This window comes from Borostomias antarcticus, assembly GCF_949987555.1.
Source record: "Borostomias antarcticus genome assembly, chromosome: 15".
NCBI classification, from domain to species: domain Eukaryota; kingdom Metazoa; phylum Chordata; class Actinopteri; order Stomiiformes; family Stomiidae; genus Borostomias; species Borostomias antarcticus.
In genome coordinates this window covers 20,074,611-20,095,790 of record NC_140248.1, presented here as the reverse complement: position 1 = coordinate 20,095,790, position 21,180 = coordinate 20,074,611, and the positions used below count along the sequence as shown (strand labels likewise).

Genomic DNA, 21,180 nt, shown 5'->3' with positions numbered 1-21,180 from the left:
TGAGTCATCAATCATTCCCCCCTGAAATTATCAGAAACAATTAATGCGGCCCGAGCATTTCTTTATTCGCTCGTTCATCTCTCTGTGCCGGCCGCGGGCGGGGGGGGGGGGGGCGGTGGGACGAGGGAGGGAGGGAGGGGGGAGGGGGAGGGGGAGGAGGAGGGAGGGTGATGAATCTGCCTGTCCAGGCAGGAGGGATGCATGCGTAATGCAAGCGTATGTGAGGACGTACAGCGAGGGGATAATGACTCAGGCAGTCCAGGGAGGACGCATGGGAATGCATGGGAACCCCTTCACTGACAGAGCACACACACACACACACACACACACACACACCTCTGGATATCAGGGGATATCAGGTCAGAAGTCCCTCTGGACTGAGAGATCAGGCTCTCCCTCTGTCTGCTCTCTCCTTTCCCCTCTACTGTGAATCTCACATATTTTGGCGACGCACACATTCTGTAGAAACACCCATGCATACACACTCACAATGTACACAACACAACACGATGCACACACACGCGCACACACAATCTCTTTCTCTCACACTCTTTCTCTCTCTCTCGTTCTCTGATACACATACATGCGCTCGCACGCACACTCTCACACACACACACACACACACACACACACACACACACATGATCTCACTCTCTTTCTCCTTTGTCACACCTGAGCAAGTGGATCAAGCCCAGAGCTGAAACAAATGTAGCACACACAAAAAAAACTCTAAAAATAAAGCCTGCATGTTGCCTGAGTCCACAAGTGTGTGTTTGTTTATGGGTATTTATTTCTGTTTGTGTTTTGTGTGTGTGTGTGTGTGCATGGGTGTTTCTATGTGTGCGTCTGAGTAAATGTGTGAATAATGAATGAGCATGCCTGCTGATTTTAAATGGAAACGAGTGTCGTTGTTTGAACACCTTTGAACCATCGACAGTCAGATGTGCAGTCAGATCTGCACTATTCCCAGTCAGATGTGCACTATTCCCAGTCATATGTGCACTATTCCCAGTCAGATGTGCACTATTCCCTGTCAGATGTGCACTATTCCCAGTCAGATGTGCACTATTCCCAGTCAGATGTGCAGTATTCCCAGTCAGATGTGCACTATTCCCAGGGCGTTTGTTAGGCTCAGCTCATGCAGGGATGCGTCATGTGGACTACTGCATTAATTACAGGCAAACAGCACGTGAGCCATGTGACTTGCTGTTGCCTGTCATTGGCCTCACTCACAGCCGGTAGAGGAGGTAGAAAAATAAACACACTCTTTTGTCATACGAGCATAAACGGTTCCGTCTTACCTACCCGAGTATCCAGGCAATTATTTGACCTTGATTATTTTGCTATCAGTGACCCAGAGCTGGTTCCCGCCAAGCCAGCCAATGAGCTTCGCCGTCTCAGTTGCCATGGAGACAGGTAGTACACCGCGTCAGTCGGGAAGGCGGTCCTCCGGAAGGCCTGCGTGACTCTAAATTTAAAATGTAAATTCCTGTAGCGCGCGGCGCTGAAATGGATTTAATGTCGGCGCGTTTAGCCCCGCCGCTCGTCTCCGGGGGAACCTGAGGGTGGCGAAGCCCAGGTCTGATTTATAGACTTGTCACTTTTGTATGTCTCTCTGTTTGCTTGTTTATTGTTGCCTGTGCTGCAGGCGTCTCCACGGGAACGGATATGCTGCATGAGGTTTCACAGCAATTTGCCGTCGATGCAGCCGGTCTAACACAGGGGGAAAATGAATAATATTGTTCCAGTGAAGGCAGTACCAGCTGCTTGCCTAACAATCTCTCTCTCTCTCTCTCTCTCCTTCCCACTCACTAAACTCTTCACTTCCTATCTCTCTGTATCTCTCTCTCTCTCTCTCTCTCTCTCTCTCTCTCTCACTTAACTCTTCACTTCCTATCTCTCTGTATCTCTCTCTTTCTCCTTCCCACTCACTTAACTCTTCACTTCCTATATCTCTGTATCTCTCTCTCTCTCTCTCTCTCTCTCTTTCTCTCTCTCTCTTCTGTACCTTCCCTGTCTCTCCTCTTTCTCTCTCTCTTTATCTCATCTCTCACCCTCTGCTCCCAGTCGTCCTGGTCTGCTGAAGGCCGGTGACCCCGGCTTTCCCTGGTTGGCCGACTCCTGGCCTTCCACCAGCCTACCAGCCAATGGGGGCCTGGGGGGCTCCAAGGACCGGGGCAACTTTGGCCGCGGAGGTAAGAACACAGAGAGGCCGGCGTCTGGTCAAAGCAAGGCTGGCCAGAGGTATGGTAAACGGGGGCAGAGAGAGGGCTGACCCAGCCTGTCCCCGCTGGACCCAGGGTCACAGCACCCCCAGAGCTGTGGGGTCAGGGGTCGTGTGCCCAGAGTGTGCCATAGAGGCCGAGGCTGAGGCTGTGAATTCATGTATGAGCAGTATGAATAATTCAGTGTGACGGGTGTCCCTCAGCAGAGGAAGTGACAGGCCGTGTCCCACGGGGACTGACACAGTTAGTTTCTCTGGGACACTCTGTGGGACACATATCCAAAAATATTAGCTTCCAAAAATATAAACTTTGAGACATACTGTATGTATCTCAATGCGGTCTTTGTGTGTGTGTGTGTGTGTGTGTGTGTGCGCGTGCGTGCATGTGTATCAGCGAAGGGTACGTTTTTGGAGAGAAGAGAGAGATTAAAATATAAATATATGCATTTATTTATTTATAATCTCAGTTTAGTTCATACATCAGGTTTTCCCTATGGATAAAAACCCATTCTTGAAATTCTAAAGCTCCAACAGTGACATCTATAACATGCAGCTGGAGGACCCATAGATATCTATGGAAGGGAGGAATTCCTCCCTTGGGCGTGTCCCTTAGGGGTCTATCAATGTAATGTCATTTTTTCATGCTAATTTGTGATTGGCCAAAACGCTGAAAAATTACCGCAAGGGAGGACAGTACTCTGAACAGGATTTAATGATTGACATTTTGTTAGTCCAATCACATTCCAGATTCCAGATTTACCACAGTGAAGGCCGATTGGGTCGGCATTGACGTTTGTGTTTCTCTTCCCTGTGCCATTGGAGACTTTTTATGTGTTCGTAGCTTCATAATATAATACATCCGAAAGTATTATAGGACATATTAAACATCAAACTGTTCATCTATTTGTCTTGATTCTAGCCATATAAATATCTAAGCTGACATAAATACTTTTTGAGCTAGAGCCGTCTGAACATGACAGTTCCACTGGCTGGCTATAGCCGGTAAGGTGCACGTCAGGCTATGGCATAGGCAGGCACGCAGATTGGCTGGAGGCGCAAACTGTCGAAAACATTTCTAGAGACTAAGTCACAACACCGGATCTGAGAAATCCACAGCCTGGCTCCTGCTTGCGTGAGAATTGATCGCTTTGCGGTGCTTATTCCTCATCCAGTGATGGATGGAAAACTTTCAACTGAATGTTCATATTGTTCTGATAAATGTAGGCTATAGCAACATAAGGGTGGCAGCATTGACAGCAACCCAAATGAGCTAATCCCATAGTTGTACCATTGCTGGCTAGCCATGAGCGAACTGTTGGATACTGCATTTGCTGTGCAACATATTCCATTGTCCAGTTGTCAAATCTATTTGCCAACAAACTGTTTGAGAGCCAGCACACCTCAGTGTCCCCTAATCAAAAACATTTTTATATATCACCTAACCTCTCCATCACCTCACCAATATCAATTATTTTCTCTCTTTAGAGAAGAGTACAATCCATTACAACAACTATTGCTTACAATGTTTTATTGTTGTTTTGTAATATATTATCATGAATATTATCATGAGTATGGTAAATAAATGCTGCATGTAGTTAAGGAAAGTGTTATTCAGTTTTTCATATGCTAAAATTGACTGTAAATCCACATTTTAAAGCTGATATTTCAAATAATAACTGACTGAGGGAAATTCCCCCCCGGCGCCCATGGGCGGTTCGCCTCTCTTCCTCCTGTCCTCCTCAGTTTTTTGAGTCACCAGCCGCCACTGGTGTGTATGCGTGTGTGCGTATGCATGTGTGTGTTTGCGTGTGTGCGTGCGTTGTCATTTTCATTAAGCTCATCTGCATCCCGGCGCCCTGGTGGGAGGCCCCAGGGCGTCAGTGTGCGAGCGGAGATGAAGGTCATCTCTGTGTGACTGTCCCCCTCTCTCTGGACGCAGCAACAGGCTCCTGCAGGGACTCGCATGCCTGGCCGTAATTAATCTGGCCGGCTAATCACTTCAATTCATCTCAGTCCATTTGAGATCAGTTTAGCCAACACAGGGCGCCTTCCACAGCAGCAGCGGGGAGGGCTAATGTGTTTCACACTGACCTTAATATTGCTAACTTTATCTCTCCATGCATCTTTTGTTTGTTTCCCCCTATCCCTCCATCCCTCCCTCCTTCCATCCCTCTATCCCTCCCTCCATCCCTCCATCCCTCCCTCCTTCCATCCCTCTATCCCTCCCTCCTTCCATCCCTCCCTCCATCCCTCCGTCCCTCCATCCCTCCCTCCTTCCCTCCCTCCTTCCACCCCTCCATCCCTCCCTCCCTCCATCCATCCCTCCCTCCTTCCATCCCTCCCTCCCTCCCTCCCTCCCTCCCTCCCTCCCTCCCTCCCTCCCTCCCTCCCTCCCTCCCTCCCTCCCTCCCTCCCTCCTTCCATCCCTCCATCCCTCCCTCCATCCCTCCGTCCCTCCATCCCTCCCGCCATCCCTCCCTCCTTCCATCCCTCCATCCCTCCCTCCTTCCATCCCTGCCTCCCTCCCTCCCTCCGTCTCAGACGTGCTTCCCTCGGGCGCGGGGGAGAAGACGGGCACCATGCTTTCTGACGGAGCCATATACAGCAGCATCGACTTCACAGGCAAGGCCGGCTACAGCAGCCCGGCGCGGGGCGGCCAGGCCACGCCCTACGCCACCACACAGATCCTCCAGTCCAACAGCTTCCACGAGCTGGCCGTGGACAGGCCCGACCCGCGCTGGAAGGCCTCTCTCCGGGCCCAGCAGGAGATGGCCAACCTGGGCTACTCTCTGACCGACGGACGGCCCTGCAGCGGTACGGTGGCCCAGAAGGGGCGCACAGGGAGATCAGAGGGAGGATGGATAAGGATGTGTGCACGCGTGCAGGGTTCCAGGGTTTGGGTTATAATTATGGTTAGGGTTAGGGCTAGGTTAACGTTTTATGGCTATGGTTAGGTTTAGGGGTCCCCATTAGTATATACAAATAAACCGTGTGTGCGTGCGTGTGTGTCAAGGTTATTATAGTTAACGAAAACTAACTAAAAAACGAAAACTAGGTGTGAAAAAACATTTTAGTTTACTGAAATAAAAATAAAAACTAGTCTTTACAACAACAAAAAAAGATGGCTAACTAAAACTGTATTGTGTGTTTACAAAACTAACTAAAATAAACTAAAATTATAGAGAAAATGTCTTTAGTTTCATTTCATACATAAGCCTAGTATTTTGTGTGGATATGAAATCTATCCTCCATTTTTTATTAACTGTGCCCCTCTGCAGGAGTAGCCTGATGTGCGCCAGGCTTGTTTTGTGCGGAGTGAAACAACATGAGCCTGCGAGATCAGGATAGTCTCACTAGCGCAGAAGAAAAAATAACTAAAACTAATACTGAAATGAATAAAAACTCAACTGAAACTAAGCATTTTCAAAAACTATACTAAACTGTAGCAACCCTGCTTTAAAAACGAATTAAAACTGACCTGAAATTGATAATAAAAACTATTGAAAAAAGCAAAACTATTATAAGCTGTGTGTGTGTGTGTGTGTGTGTGTGTGTGTGTGTGTGTGTGTGTGTGTGTGTGTGTGTGTGTGTTCCCAGATAACTGCTTGGAGAACTGTGCCCTTAAAGCGTAGCGCTGGCTCTCCCTTGACTGCCATTGGTTGAATGCTCAGTGGAGGACCGGGGCTTAGCATTCATTAGGGCTGTTTTGGAATAAGAACAGGATTGGGAATCAAACTGTCAGAAACAGAGATAAAGTTGGACGGTGAATAATTTCTCAGTGAATAGTAAGAGGGATACATCCTAGAATTAGAGCTCACAGCAAGAAATAGGAGGAAGAGAAAGAGAGAGAGAGAAAGAGAGAGAGAGAGACAGATGGGGGGATGGGGGGGGGAGGAGAATGTTATATTTACATTTTCATTGAAAATGGACCCTGAGGATATTGTTCTTAATCACGTATCTCTCTCTCTCTCTCTCTCTCTCTCTCTCTCTCTCCCTCTTCCCATCTCTCTCTCTCTCTCTCTCTCCCTCTCCCCATCTCTCTCTCTCTCTCTCTCTCTCTCTCCCCCTCTCTCCCTCTCTCCCTCTCTCTCTCTCTCAATGTCGATTTCCCCTCTCAAGCCTTGGGAGTTTTTCTACCCCAGAAATGTCAGAGAATTACGCCGCGTTTCTCTGGATCTCACTTGATGAGCTGAGGCAGGGTTTCCTTTGTGTTCTGACCCGTGGGTATACAATTAGCTCGTCCACGGCGGGAGGGGGCGTGTCGCGGGGTCCGCTCGGCCAGTCGTTCCTGCCTGCTCAGGGCTGTGTGCTCAGCGGAACCACGGCCTTACCTGGGAGATAAGGAACAAGAGAGGGAGAGGAACGGGCAGGAGCGCGGCTCAACGCCTCTTTAAGAAATGTCAACAGTACGGGGAAAAGAAAAAGCCGTAGTGCTCTGTCAGCAGAGAAACGAGAAATAATGAGGGCCAGGTGGGGGCCCAGGTGATAATAAAATAGCTTTCATGGCAATGGTGGGGTGTGTGTGTGTGTCTGTGTGCCTGTCTGTGTGTGTGTGTGTGTGTACAGTATGTATGCGTGTTTTTTGTGTGTCTGCGTGTGTGTGTGTGTCTGTGTGTGTGTGTGTGTCTGCGTGTGTGTGTGTGTCTGTGTGTCTAAGTGTGTGTGTGTGTCTGTGTGTGAACACGATAGGGAATAGTCTCTCATTAAAACCCACGACCAGGGGGCAGGATGGAGATATGGGTTTGGGGTGACTAGGAGCAGACTGATGAGATCAGCTCCATCTCCGTGTCTGACCCTCTCCCCCCCCCCCCCCCCCTCCTCTCTGGTCCGCAGGTGGAAAAGGGGGGAAGAAGAAAAAGGCGAAAGGCGGAACAAAGAGCTCCAAGTCCAACGGGTCTTGCTGGGCCAACCTGCCCCTGCCTCCCCCTCCCATGCACCCCCTGCCAGGCACCGAGGTGGACCACTACCCCCCCGAGAACCATGGAGGAGGGTACGCTTCTCTCTCACACACACACACACACACACGGGCACGCGTACAGTACACACACACAGTACACACATGCACAGGCACACCACACGCTCTCTCACACACACACACACACACACACACACACAGTACACACACGCACACAGTACACACACGCACAGGCACACCACACGCTTTCACACACACACACACAGTACACACCCACACGTGCACACCACACGCTTTCACACACACGCACACACACGCACACACAGTACACACACGCACACACAGTACACACACGCACGTGCACACCACACGCTTTCACACACACGCACACACACACGCTCACACACACACACACACACACACACACACACATACACACACACACGCCTATTATAATGCATGAAGCACTAATAAGGGACACACACAGCTTCTGTGCTGTCAGAGATCTCTGTTCTGTCAGTGAACCGCTGAGAGGAAAGGAAACCTTCTCCTAATTGGCGGTAACCAACGTGGCTCAGTGTATCTCCTGGAACATTCCTCTGTTTCTAGCTGTGCGTTTGCTCGTGTGTGTGTGTACTGTACATGTTTGTGTGTGTGTGTGTGTGTGTGTGTGTGTGTGTGTGTGTGTACTGTACATATGTGTGTGTCTGTGTGTGTGTGCGTGCGTGTGTGTGTGCGTGTGTGTGCATGTGTGGGTGTGTGTGTACTGTACATGTGTGTGCGTGTGCGCGTGTGTGTGTCTTTGATGAGCTGCAGGCTGTTAGTGGGAACAGTTCACACACTGCTGAGTGAGCTCCTGCTGCCTGCTGCTCTCAAGCAGAGGAGACACCCCTCATTACTCTGCGCTGGGTTTTTCTAGCCCAGTGTGGTGGTGGTGGAGGACAAGCTGGGACCCATATCAGCCCGATGGGAGGCTCTTAAAGACTGTCTCTTTGGAACAGGAGACAGAGAGATCGTTATTGTAATCGGGTGTAATAGAAAATAATTTATATACATGCCATGATATTGCCATTGGAGCAGGGGCTTACTACACAAGGGACAGGGGGGAACATGTCCTCTTCACATTTAGAAATTCACATTTTGTCCCCTCTAGTTTTTGGATAATCTGAATTCAAGTGAAAGCAGAAGGTGAAAGTGAAGCAGCTGTATAGCAAGAAGTACACATTTACTAAAACCATCCCCTCCCCCGCTTGTCACACTAAACCTGCTCTGGGGAGATAGAGATTCTAACTGACAGATTCAAATTAATGGATTCCAACTGACGTGCTCTAACAGACTAATTCTACCCGTCTGGCCCTGTAGGTACGACAGCGACAGCTGGGCCCCGCCCCTTCCCGTCCAGACCTACCTCCACCAGGGTCTGGACGACGAGCTGGAGGAGGAGCGCGTTCCCACTCCGCCCCTGAGGGGCGTGGCCTCCTCCCCGACGTCGTCCCCCTACTGCCCGCCGTCCTCCTCCTCCCTGAGCTCCGCCCACCACGAGGAGATGCAGTCCATGTTGCAGGCCCATCTGGACGAGCTGACCAGAGCCTACCAGTACGAGGTGGCCAAGCAGGCGTGGTGAGCAGCACACAGCCTACTGTACATATCAACCTACACATCAACACATAGAAGGGTGTCTAGTGTACGTACGGTGCATATGGCCGGCCAAGGCCATCTCGGTCCAAACGTTGTGTGAGAATGGAGCAATTTCCTGTGTGCAGGTATTCATTTCCTGTTTCTCAATCCATCAAGGCACGGACACACACACACGTGCGCACTGCGCACACATACACACATCCTTTAGTGTCTCTTAACTTTCAGCACAGCACTCAAGGCTTTTTGTAGAATTCAGTCAGTTTCCTCAGGCTTTTTTTTTATGCTTAAATGACCTATTCGATTTCAATCATGAAATATCAAACCGGCACTTTCCGCCGTGCACTCTGGGAGAAAAGAGCTGTCATTCTATTCACTTGGCGAGGAGTTTTTTTTTTTTTTTTTTACATATCAGTGGCCGCGTGGCACGTTTCACATCGTTTGTATTTATATGCCCCGCCCCCCCAGTTTCACGTCGTGGAGTGCGATAAAAACAGCCCTCCACTGATTACACCTCCAGCAGGCGTCGGGGGAACTTGTCGTGTTGACGGGGACACGTGTTGAAGGATAATAGCGGGGTCCGACACCGCCTGTCGCTCCGACAACGGGAAATAAGAGCCCGGTGATTAAACGTGCCGCCCCTCCGAGGTGGGCCGAGCCGTGGGCCGTCATGGCCGACAGCTGGGGCCGAGATAACAGACGCGTTAGTGACAGGCCTGCCCCTCCTTCCGTTCTTCCGTCCAACACCAAGCCAATTACCGCTCCATAGTTCTGATGAACGTACGCAGACCCAGGAATTTAGCCATCGCTATCGCCACGCACCACTGTATATGCAAACACTTAGAGGAACAAATTAATTCAATCTCCACACACACACACACACACACACACACGCACACATGCACACACAGGTTGCCATGCAGAACGAGCCCTGGGTTTTGCTCTCTGGCATTTATTGCGTGGCGTTCTGTGTTGTGGCCTTTACTTGCTGTCTTTCATCCTCCTTATCTGCCCTTCTCTGTCCAACGCCGCTGACATACTCTCTGACATTCTCACCAGGCACATGAAGGGCAGCCCACAGCCACCCAAGGCCCCCGTTCCTCCGCTGGGGTACATGTCGGCCACGCTGGGGTCAGAGCTGGGGACCAACCTGCAGTCGGAGGAGGAAGAGGAGGAGGACAACGAAGGGTACGGTGTCTCACGGAAACTCTGTAGTTTTGACTACACCCCTGGACGCAGTGTTGACATCCTGGATGGCTCAGGTTAGACCTACACACACACACACATTTTAATAACTTTATTTGTGTTCACATTTGACAAGAAGTTATTGAACACAAACAATAGATGCACAAGCTTTGTAAATCTCAACAAAATAAGTTTTCAGTTTCACTTCATGGATACAGGAAACAGCGTCTCCTCCATATTTTGCCGATTGCCAATTGTTGCAGACATCGAATAGAATTTTGCCAATTCCTTACAGAAGCTTTTGGCTTGGGCATTCCTGCCATCTGAAGGCACATTTGTGAGCATTACCTAGGCTTACAAATATAAACACCAGAAATTAACATTTTGTACCCAAACTGTAGCATTGTTGAGCAGTTGGTGCTTTAAAACCTTGGTAAGGAATCTCTCTTCCAGACTGTGATTGAACGTACATTCACTTCTAAAATGGTGTCTTCATCGACAACAACATCTGGTGTATTAGCTGTAACACACACGCACACACACACACACACACACACATATTAGACATGTGCACATGTCTTCAGATATGACACCAGTATAACTAGTGAGTAACAATTGCAGAATAGTGGAACAAGAACACCAATATGGTTTTATTCAACCACCACTTATGGGGGCGGAGCTGCTGAACGTACTGTATGCCGTTTCGACTGACAGGTTTTTGATTTCCAATTTCCTTCCCGTGCCATGTCAGACTCCGACCAACCACAAGACTGATTGTCTCATATTGAGAAATTCGCTCTTATTAATTCTTCAGATATTGAATGACAGAGAGGGAAAGATACAGATTTTGGTCAATCAGCAGCAGTCAAATTCATCCCCAAGAAAGAAAGAAACATTGAACTTTCAATTTATTTGATTTGAAATCATCAAATCATTTCTATGACACCTCATTTGGGTATTTGATTCTAACACTATATGGCCTAGCCTGGAAGCCAGACTTCCTCGCAAAAAGATTCCCTTTTGCGATATACTGTAGACTTCTAGCTGCCCAGAACGATTTCAGTGGGCAGGAGTAACTAACGTTACTTGCCTTTGCGTGTAACAAAACTTTTTCCAAATCTTCTGTAGTCAGAAGAACGGCAAAAATGTATTTTATTCCAGGAAACTCCACTAGTGCATACTGTTCTTGTTTAAATGTTATTAAGTCTATTTCTCAAATAACTGCACTTATGTCTGTGTTTATTCTACTAACGTGAACCTAGCGCTCGTTGCTTTGGGAGACTGTTTTGCCAGCGGCTGGTATTTCATTTTCATGCATCAACTACGAGAACCAATCAGGGGCTACGGTCTACCGGGGGGGCAGAACATCAGTCAGAACACAGTCCCTGATTGGCTTATTTATTTAGTAATTTCTGGAAATCGATGTGGATGGGGAGTCCAGAAGTCCAGACTGATCCGTGGAGTGCAGAATGTGAGCTCACGTGACCAGGATGGCGACGCCAGTCTATAGGGCCCACAACCATATAGTCCAACCACATTATGTGGGTCTAATGGTCTAGCTAATGACCTGAGTGCCTGACAGTCTGACACAAGATAGAAAGTCAGTGGACATAGAGGTCACCAGGAGGGACAAGGCTATGCTGTTTATATTGCAGACTTGTACTCATGTGTGGGTGTATTCTGTATGTTTGTGTGTGTGTGTGTGTGTGTGTGTGTGTGTGTGTGTGTGTGTGTGTGTGTTTGTGTGTGCGTGGGTGTGCACGTGCATGTGTGCATGCGCGTGTGAGCGAGAGAGACAAAGAGAGAAAGAGAGGGAGAGAGACAGAGAGACCACTGGCGTGTCGATGACAGTTTTCCAGTAGATGATGGACCATTAGGTGAGCTGGCTGTGACACAGGGGTGATCACACTGCTGATGCTGTGTCTGTGTGGTGTGTGATGAAGTGGGTCTGCGGCTGTAATCTGCTGTGTTGCCGCGACGTGGGCAGAACTGTGCTGGATCAGCCTCCACAAAGGTCTCGCCTATGTCTGCCCCCCAGACACACACACACACACACACACACACACAAAAGGAAATTCTGTTACCTTGGCTTGGTGGGTAGGAGTACCTCATCATCCAGCAGAAGTCTCATCCGGGGGCAGGTCTACCACATCATCCGCTACGGCATCGGTGTCCTGAAATGGACCGAGCGACCGAGTGACTCTCCCCATCTTATCTGTCTGTCTCTGCGCCCGCCCCCCTCCGCCTCCATACCCGGCCCCTCTCTGACGCACCCCCCCCCCCCCCCCCCCCCCACCTGCAGGCGCTGGTTTCTCCCAGCGGGCTCGGCCCGGCAGCTCCGGCTCCGCAGAGAGCAGCGCCCTGAGCACGCAGAGCCTGGGGCACCAGAGGGGCCCCCACACCGCCAGGACGGCCCGGGCAGAGACGGTGGGGACGCTGCCCAGACGGAGAGACCACAGCACAGAGGGTAAGGCGCGGGGGAGGGAGGGAAGGGGGGGGGGGAGGGTCCAGGGGGGACGCAGACGACACCGGACCGATTCACACTCGCGCCAGACTCACGGTCAAACCGAATCGGCTTCATTAGCACGGTAGTTTATTACACGTTAGGAATTTGATCGGATTATTGCTACTGTACTGTAGGACTACTTGACTCCATAACCTTGCCGTAGACTAGTGTCTGTGCTGCCGCCATCGGTAACAGCCCCCACCTCCCCCTCTCCCCTCCCCCAGTAGCCCCCCCATCCCAGGAGCCCCTGCATAGCGTGGGGGCCCGCCTGCACGGCTCGTGGGCGCCGGGGGGGCCGGACCCGCCGGAGGAGTGCATGGTGTCGACGCTGGAGCGCCAGCACATGGCCCGCTGGGGCGGCACCACCCCCGGCAGGGGCACCCTGGGTAGAGGTACCCACCACAGACCTGGCACGGACCACCCACACAGTGGGCACCCGCCACCCAGCGGCGCAGAGAAGAGCTACGGGGACCAATGTATGTACTCGGCCTCTAGGTGCCGCATACTGCTGTGTAGAGACTTGAATTCACTGAATATTGTTGGTTGTAACCAGTGGCGCCGTATGGGGGAGAAAAGTGTGATTGACAGGGGCCCTAAAAATATATTAGAAGATTAGGTACTCTTTTTTCGACATCATCATCATTATTTGGAAGGTATTTTACAATGTACTGATAAAACTAACGGTTTCTTTTTCTTTTCTTGTTTATGGCAAAAAGTAAACATCCAGATAGCCAATTGTCCGCCCCTCTCTATTTACATGAAATGGTTCAGTCTTGCTGCCGATCGTGACACGAATTCGCCTTATTCACCTCAGGTCAGTCTGAAGTAATTGGGGGTGCGGATGCAGAAGTGCCCGTTGACTCCAATGTTAAAAGTTCACTGTAAAAACACCACTTCAAGAACCAAAATAGTCAAAATAATAGGCTGAATACACTATTGGGGTTACAAACTCATCATTACCAGACTGTTTTTCACTGCCGTTGTTTCCGCGTTTGGAAATACATGGGAGTGAATGCAACTATGGCTCATTCACCTCCATGTATTTCCAAACGCAAAAACACTTCCGCATCCGCACCCCCAATTACTTCAGACTGACCAATATGGCTGCCAGGTGAATAAGGTGAATGGGACTTGCTGTATATTGCGAGTGAGGAGTGTTGGTGTGGCGCATATGTCTCAGCTTCCTAAAGAAAAATCTGGCTTCCAAAAACATTTGTGTATTTTAGTTTTATGCTGGTTAGCAATAGTTAGCTAACAAACTGGTATTGCTCTACTCAACTTTAGCCTATATGGCCAAGCTGGCTTATACTGATGCAGAAAAGTCTCAAATTGGTGCATACAAATTCACCAGAATGCAGGAAATTCAGTGTGACCTCAAAATGTCTTGGGGGAGGACCCCTAGGCCCCGCGCTTATTGTGTTGTGTTGTGTTGTGTTGTGAACCTATACCACTGGTGGGGGCCAATGTCATATCTTATCATGGGGCCCAAAATCCCTGCTAGTGCCCCTGGTTGTAACATTGGACACTGATTCACATATAGGGCAGCCTCTTGGCAGGCTAACTCAACACACTGAATTAACTTTGTTATTTGCTCTCTCCATGCGAGGCGTAATAATGCCTACATTGAAATATCACATTATTTAAGAATGCTTTGGTGATAGTTCATAGTTCAGAAATTCATAGGTTTTGTCTCTGCTTTCTTGTATTTCAGAGTCTCAGTGATGACTGCGTCAGTGCTGCCTGAACCCTAGACACCTTGTCTATTAAAGTGCAATGAGATTTCCCTCTGTGAACGACACGAGATGGAAGATAGAGAGAAGGCAGGATGAACAGAGAGAGAGAGAGAGAGGAAAACAGAGATGTAAATGTGATGTACAGACACGAGAACACAAATGTCACTGTGTTCTTTTTCCAGTGTTAATTCCATCCCTCCTACTAAAGAATATGTCACTGTTCTCCCTGTATCCTCACACACTATGTACAGTCACTGTTCTCCCTGTATCCTCACACACTATGTACAGTCGCTCACTCTGCAGAAAGGAAGATGAAAAATCACAAGTTCAACTATAGACTATGATGAACGTGAAAGGACTTGCATTTCTTGTAAATATGTTTCTTTTTTTTATTTGTAATCTCTTTTTTTTTGCTTTGCTATGCAAGCCAAAACCTGACATTGAAGTTGTCTCTTTTTTATTGTGATCTTACATTGTGATTTGATGGACTGTGGTGCCACATTTGTTTTTTCATAAATGCTCGAAATGTTTGCTTAATTTTAATGGAACTACTGTACTGTCGTTTACTTTGCACAGATGGTTTTGATGATGATAAGCACAAACTGATCAGCCCTAGCCGAGCTGAGGTCTAGATTGATAGGACGATGAAGCAGCCTCTATGCTGTAAGCGGAATCCAAGAAATATAATATATGAAACAGTGCAAGCCTTTTGAAAGATACAGATGTATTGAGAGATATAAGAAACGCAAAGACATTAGAAAGAGACGCCCACTTAGAGAGCATTATGATATGGTGTTTTGTTTTTCAAACTGGAGGATCTAGGAGAACGATATTACCGATGTGCATTGTACCTGTAATTCCCTTATTCCTGATGGCCGCTCTGTACCATGGTAGTGAGGCAGCAACACTTCATTATGACCTTTCACAACAAATATCGACGGTGTAAAGAATTATTCGGCCATTAAAAGGGACACGTGAGAGTACAGAACCTTTGATGCAGTGCCAAGGGACAGATGCTAGTATTGATCAGTAGTTGCTGGATCTCCAGACCATCCCACATGTTTGTCCAGGTGAGCCAAGATGCGAGGACCAGATGGACTCTGGCAGTGTTGTCATGGGAACAGTGAGTGGGAGAGAGAGAGAGAGAGACAGACCAAGAGAGAGAAAAAATGAAATACACGGCCATGAGGAAAAACCACTGACTAGCTTTACCTACTATAGCTTGGACACAATGTGGTTAGCATGATTAGCAACTATATGCAATTAGATTAGCGATCCATCGGCCAGCTGATGATTAGCAGTTTGTTTTATGTGGCCTTCTCTGCCACCAAGGTCACGTACTGTTTCCATTACATGGCCAACCATGGGTATCTCATTCAGTCAAACTGATAAAAGCTTGTTGTGCCACTTCAGATCAACAGAGCTTATGAGCCCCGGACCAGTTGAGGATCAGATCTTCAACGCTGCAACCAGTTCTGGAGGGCAGCCAGTCGTACAGTTTCTACCAAGGAGATTCACAATGCAGTGTTCTGACTCACTTCTTTGTATGGTTCTTTTCAGACTGTTAGTATCGGCCCCCCTGTAAAGAACTTGTACCTGCCCGATCTGTTCTGCCCCTCAGGAATACACAGACATGTGCAGTGTGGCCATTTTTCAGTCCTACAATGCAAATAAAATGTGTATGTGGAATCCAAACCATGAGTCTCTAATTATTGTGTCTGAGCTCAAATGCTTCTCTCTGAAATGGATATGCAGGATACTGCAGCCTCTACCCAGATAGCAAGTGGATCTGGGCAAATATGGACCGGAACTAAACCACAAGGGCCAGATCTGGCCTGTATATGGCCCAGATCCGCTTGCTATCTGGGTAAGTAGTGTGAACATGCTCGTAGATAATGAACAGCAAAAACAATCTTATATGAGGGTTAACAGCTATCAAGCCATTATCGTATGTTGTTTTTGAAACCGTCTGAACGTAATTGTCTTTGACTGTGAGGTTATAGAACAAGAGAAGACTGATGCGTCCACCGTCCCTCCGAACACCAGAACACACTTAGGCGCTTGAGGAAATGTCAGAGTCATCCATCCCCCAAAGAAAAGCCCAAGGCTGTCAGACTTAAGAAATGATCTCCCTCTGAGTCTGCTCCGACCAGAGAAGCCTGTTGAACATCAGATCCCTTGGGTGGAGATGGCGGTCTTGGCGGAGGTGGCGGCGGTGTTTCTCTCCTGTACTCCTATCAGACTTTTGGAGGTCCTAGGCAAAATTTCCTGTGGAGGCCCACTTTTGAAATAAACCCTACCCACCATCAAGCAATAAAGACGGAGGTGTCATCATTCCATCGTCTTGTAACGTTAGGCCATCACTTTAGGCTATCATCAGCAGCAATGACACACTTGAGTATCACATTTGGGTCTCAGCCAATCAGATCAATCTATTGCTGGGGGAGTGGGGGCCTCCAGGAAATCTGGGTTTTATGACCACTGGCACGTTAACACTTTTCATAGTTTAAAACCAAGCTGGGGCTGGAGGACCTAGGCATTTGCCTATTCCGCCTTTCGCCTATAGGACACACTAGCCCTGCCTCCTTTGATGTAGATGGAGTGTGAATGCTTGTGTAGTGTAGATCCAGAGGTGATTATGTTCCAGACATTAGCAAATCTCCCCAGCTCATTTACTAGCTACCGCGTAAAACTGCAATCGCTTTGATTTATAGAGTTGGACTGGCTGTTCCATGGGCAACTACGCCTTAAAACTCACATTCCTCAATGTACTGTAGGCTACTCAACACAACCAATAACTCACATGACTGCTATGAGATCACATTAGTACCTCAAATGTACCCATCAATGTTGCATTTAGTACCAGTCCCAGTCTATTAGTCACCATGGTCGTTGGAATAAGGCAGGATATTGGTGATATAGAAGCGCATTGAACTACCCTTTTCAGCATATTCATCTGCAGAGCCCTCCCTTCTGTCGTGAACGCCTTCCATCCATATTCGGTTATGTGGGCACAACCTTTTCAGTGTGATTACTACAGTGCAGCTATGTGGAGCCTTGGCCAGTGTCAAGCCACTCATCCGTGACTCATGACATTTGGCTAATTGGAAGGCTTGAACTGCGCGGACGTTTGATTACACGAGAGCCCCCTCTCCGTGGCTCTATCGCCCCCAGGTGGCGGGGGTGGCTACAGCCACCCGGGATCTTTGACCTTCAGCTCCCTCAGTGGCCAATTGGTCTTCGTCTCTGCCTCCCACGCTCATTATTCATCTCCCGCCCGCGCAGTAGACGCTTTCCAGAGTCCCTTTGACATATACCAGCAAGACCTTTTCTACAGGCCCAACAGAGGGCATCCCATCCTGTATGAAATATAAGGAGATATATTAGCGTGTCAGTGCTGTGCTGTGACCCTATGTGGTTATTACCGACGCAGAAGCGCCATGCTTCAACTCACTGTTTGTGTCTGATAACGAAGGTGAAAGAGTACAATACCTATTCAAAACAAGGTATATCGTCACGTCACTTGGAATGCTCAGAGGAGATCCAGGGGTAAACTCAGCTTTGTTCTGGGGAGACCGCCTCTCTGCTGTCCTAGTTATCAAGGCCAGCCCAGTGTGAACAGGAGTGGAGTGAGAGTGCAGGATAAACGCAGTGCAATTGAACATGAAAATACACACACACACACATACACACACGTGAAACACACGCACACACACACAATCACACGTGCACACACAAACACACACACACCTACAGTATCTAAGAAACCAAAGTGAAAAGCTTGTATAGAGATGGACAAGGTTGTTGTCCTTGAAAGTGAATGAGCGAAGGATGAGAGAGAGAGGCTTTCTCTGCAGCTGGATCCTGGGCTGGTAGCAGTGATGAAAGTGAAATATAGCCTACCTTAAAAAGGCTCAATTTTGTTTCTCGTTTCATCAAGTCGTGAATGGCCCGATTTTACAGCCAGCTCACGTAGAGATGACGGTCACAACTCCAGCCAGCCTCACTGGCTCCAGAGAAACTTTTAGTTTCTACTTTGGGTGAACAACACACCAGATGGTGGAGTTAACTGCTATTATCTCTAAGCAGCTGCTATGCCTCTCTCTTAATCAAATAAAAAACAACACGGAGGCCACATACATTAATCACTTATGAGCCTGCCCAAGGATAAACAGACTGAGAAAGATAAACACACACAAACACACACATGCACATACACACACACACGCACACACACACACACACACACACACACACACACACACACACACACACACACACACGTCACAGGAATGGAGGTGAATGCATCAAAATACATATTTCAATGCACTAATACCTCCACCACTCTGCCTGGGGTTGAATTCTTTGCTTTGACAGCAGCGCTTCAGGACAACGGTGTGATTCTCTTCACCATATGGCCAGGTCCTAGGGCAGCGTGAGAGCAATGGCAAGGTGTGACTCTCTAGGGCTGCCTGAGGTATGTGTGGATACACATATGACTGACAGTGTGCTAACAGAGTGGGACTGGAAGGGAACAATGTGACATTCAGTGTCCTCTGCTTACTTAACTCCCTGCGTCTGCCCATTTGTCCGTCCGTCTGTCTGTCTGTCTGTCTGTCTGTCTGTCTGTCTGTCTGTCTGTCTGTCTGTCCATCTATATGTTTGTCTGCCTGCCTCCCTGTCTGTTCAACTCTGATCAACTCTAAATTGCTCTGTTTAAGCTGAAATAGCAGTATTCATTCGTATTTGATGAATAGCCTGCAGACCTTAACTTAATGTCTGCAGTACTTGCAGATTTAGTTTTTGTGATTGGCTTCACTGCCCTCCGATGCAGAAATAGTCCAAGATTGACTTGCGTTCCATTACCAACAACACAATAATTTGACAATGAAGGTCTATTGACAATAGTCATGCATTACATACACATAAAGCAATGCTTACAGAAAATAACAATCAGAGAGAAATATTATGCTTCCTCTCAATCCCGTCTCAGTTTAGGGCCTATAGTAGATGGCAGGATGGAGATGCAGTGTAGGCAGTTGAGCTGAGCATCTGTACATTACTTCCACCATTACTGTTCATAATTTAAACAGTTAGTTCGACTCAAGGGTTATTTCTCCAGCTTGGCATCGCAGGATTGTCACAATCCACTCTTAGAGTGGCTCGTGCCACTGAAGCAGGAAATTAACACGCGTAGACATTTTCATGACGGTGGGGTGAGAGGATCTAAAGAAAAAACGACCTGCTCAAAATGAGGATGAATATTGAAGACAGGGGCTCCCATTGTGATCATGGATATAATATAAATTACCTGTAGTATAATTTCATTATAGCAAACATGCAATTAAACTACTACGGGCCAATCTACCAGGTTTGACGCTGTGAACCACCAAGAAGTAAGCAGTATAAGCAAATGAAAAATCTTAAAGGGAAATCATTTTAGGAGCTAGAACAAATCCCCTAGTATGGCTTAGAAAATGGCACATAGTTATAGTTGGTGAAGGGGGCTCAGTGCTATGGAAACAGCTGGGATTGGAAAAGATGGCAGCAATTAGAGCCATTTCCCCTTCCTTTGGTGTCTGATGGAAGCAGGATTCGGAGCGAGAGAGAGCCTGCAGAGAGGGACATTAAATCCCTCTTGTCATTGTTTAATTGACTCAGCGTGAGGGGGTGGGGATGAGGAGGGGGGTGGGGACTAATCCAAGGTGCCTGCCTGGGTTTAATTGCATGGGCTGGACTTGGGGGGGTGGTGGGGGGTACCAGGGGATTACCCTCTCACGCTCTTTTTCCCACTGAGCAGTGCTGTGTGGTGGGCTGCTCCCCGACCGAGCGAGCCCTGGGAGATACAGAACACAAACTGACAGAGGAATGAGTTTCCATTCACAGTCAAGGGCAGTTGAGTTAAATACTGGAAGATATAAAGTAGAAGTGATCCTTCTTATGCTTACTGTGTGAAATGGGAAGCTATTGATTTAGATATTCTGTAAAATGACACTCCCAATCCTGGCACAAGATTAGCTGAGATCAGCTAAAACTGAACCAGGGAGACAACCAGCCCAGGTCCAGCCTGGCTTATGTGCTGGCTTATGTGCTAGCCTGGCTAATGTGCTGGCTTGTTTCTGTTCAGGACTGGTAGGACGGAAGCTAGTCATGCCACTGAAATAGCTGTGAATTTAAATGACATGAAATTATGTCTGATAAATTAAGATAGGTCTTGTCGCCTGGACACATCAGTTCCAATGCTTCCGATGCTAATCCAGCACAATAAGAGCGGGATAGCCCGTTAGCTCATGAGCTCACAACAACTAGCAGCAGCTTCCATAACATTAATGATAGCGGTCAGTGGCTAAAGCAGTTACACTGATGATTCCTGTAACATTAGCTATTTTGCTGCAATTGGTTCAACTTCTGTTTCTGGAAAAAAGTAATTACCTGCTGTATGCACTTCCCTTTAGGTGGTGAAGTAAATACACAGTAATCTCTGAGAATGTCCCGCGTGGGAGTCCAATGCTCTGACCGCTACTCACCTTGTGGAATTTAGGTAAGGGATAAAAAGGTCCCCACCGGGTCTTGAACCCCAGTCTCCCGGGTGGGAGTCTAATGCGCTGACCACTACTCTACTTGTGCAGTTGAGATTGCCGGGTGGGTTTTGGTGTCCTTCTTCCAGTCCCTAGTGTGGGTTGGGGTTAGAATATGGGTTGGGGTTGGAACAGGGTCTGACCTACAGTATAAGGCAAGGGGTAAAGGTCGGAGTGAAAGGATGAACATGTGGAGGTTTGGGGGGTATAGTCCCATAAAGTCATCCCCACCGGGTCTTGAACCTCGGTCTCCTGGGCGGGAGTCCAATGCTTTCACCTCTGCTGTGCCTTCTTCGCAAGGGAGCTGGTATTTAGTTCCTATTTGACGTCCTGGGAGATGATGGTGTCCAGGAAGCGGATGGAATCCGCAGTGGTGACCAGAGAGCCAGGGTAGTTGTTTGTGT

General features: G+C 48.2%; 1 protein-coding gene across 1 annotated transcript in view; it reads left to right on the top strand.

The window, feature by feature from the left end:
* LOC311318923 (roundabout homolog 2-like) overlaps nucleotides 1-17,572 on the top strand; it is a gene marked incomplete at both ends in the record, with an annotated part of 120,489 nt that extends 102,917 nt beyond the window's left edge. Inside the window, 8 exons of the mRNA XM_084450357.1 lie at nucleotides 2,068-2,195; nucleotides 4,766-5,038; nucleotides 7,058-7,214; nucleotides 8,502-8,759; nucleotides 9,834-10,036; nucleotides 12,262-12,426; nucleotides 12,690-12,941; nucleotides 17,373-17,572. Coding sequence (XP_084306483.1) covers nucleotides 2,068-2,195; nucleotides 4,766-5,038; nucleotides 7,058-7,214; nucleotides 8,502-8,759; nucleotides 9,834-10,036; nucleotides 12,262-12,426; nucleotides 12,690-12,941; nucleotides 17,373-17,572 — 1,636 coding nt within the window. The remainder of the gene's footprint in view (nucleotides 1-2,067; nucleotides 2,196-4,765; nucleotides 5,039-7,057; nucleotides 7,215-8,501; nucleotides 8,760-9,833; nucleotides 10,037-12,261; nucleotides 12,427-12,689; nucleotides 12,942-17,372) is intronic.
* Nucleotides 17,573-21,180: the final 3,608 nt, after the last annotated feature.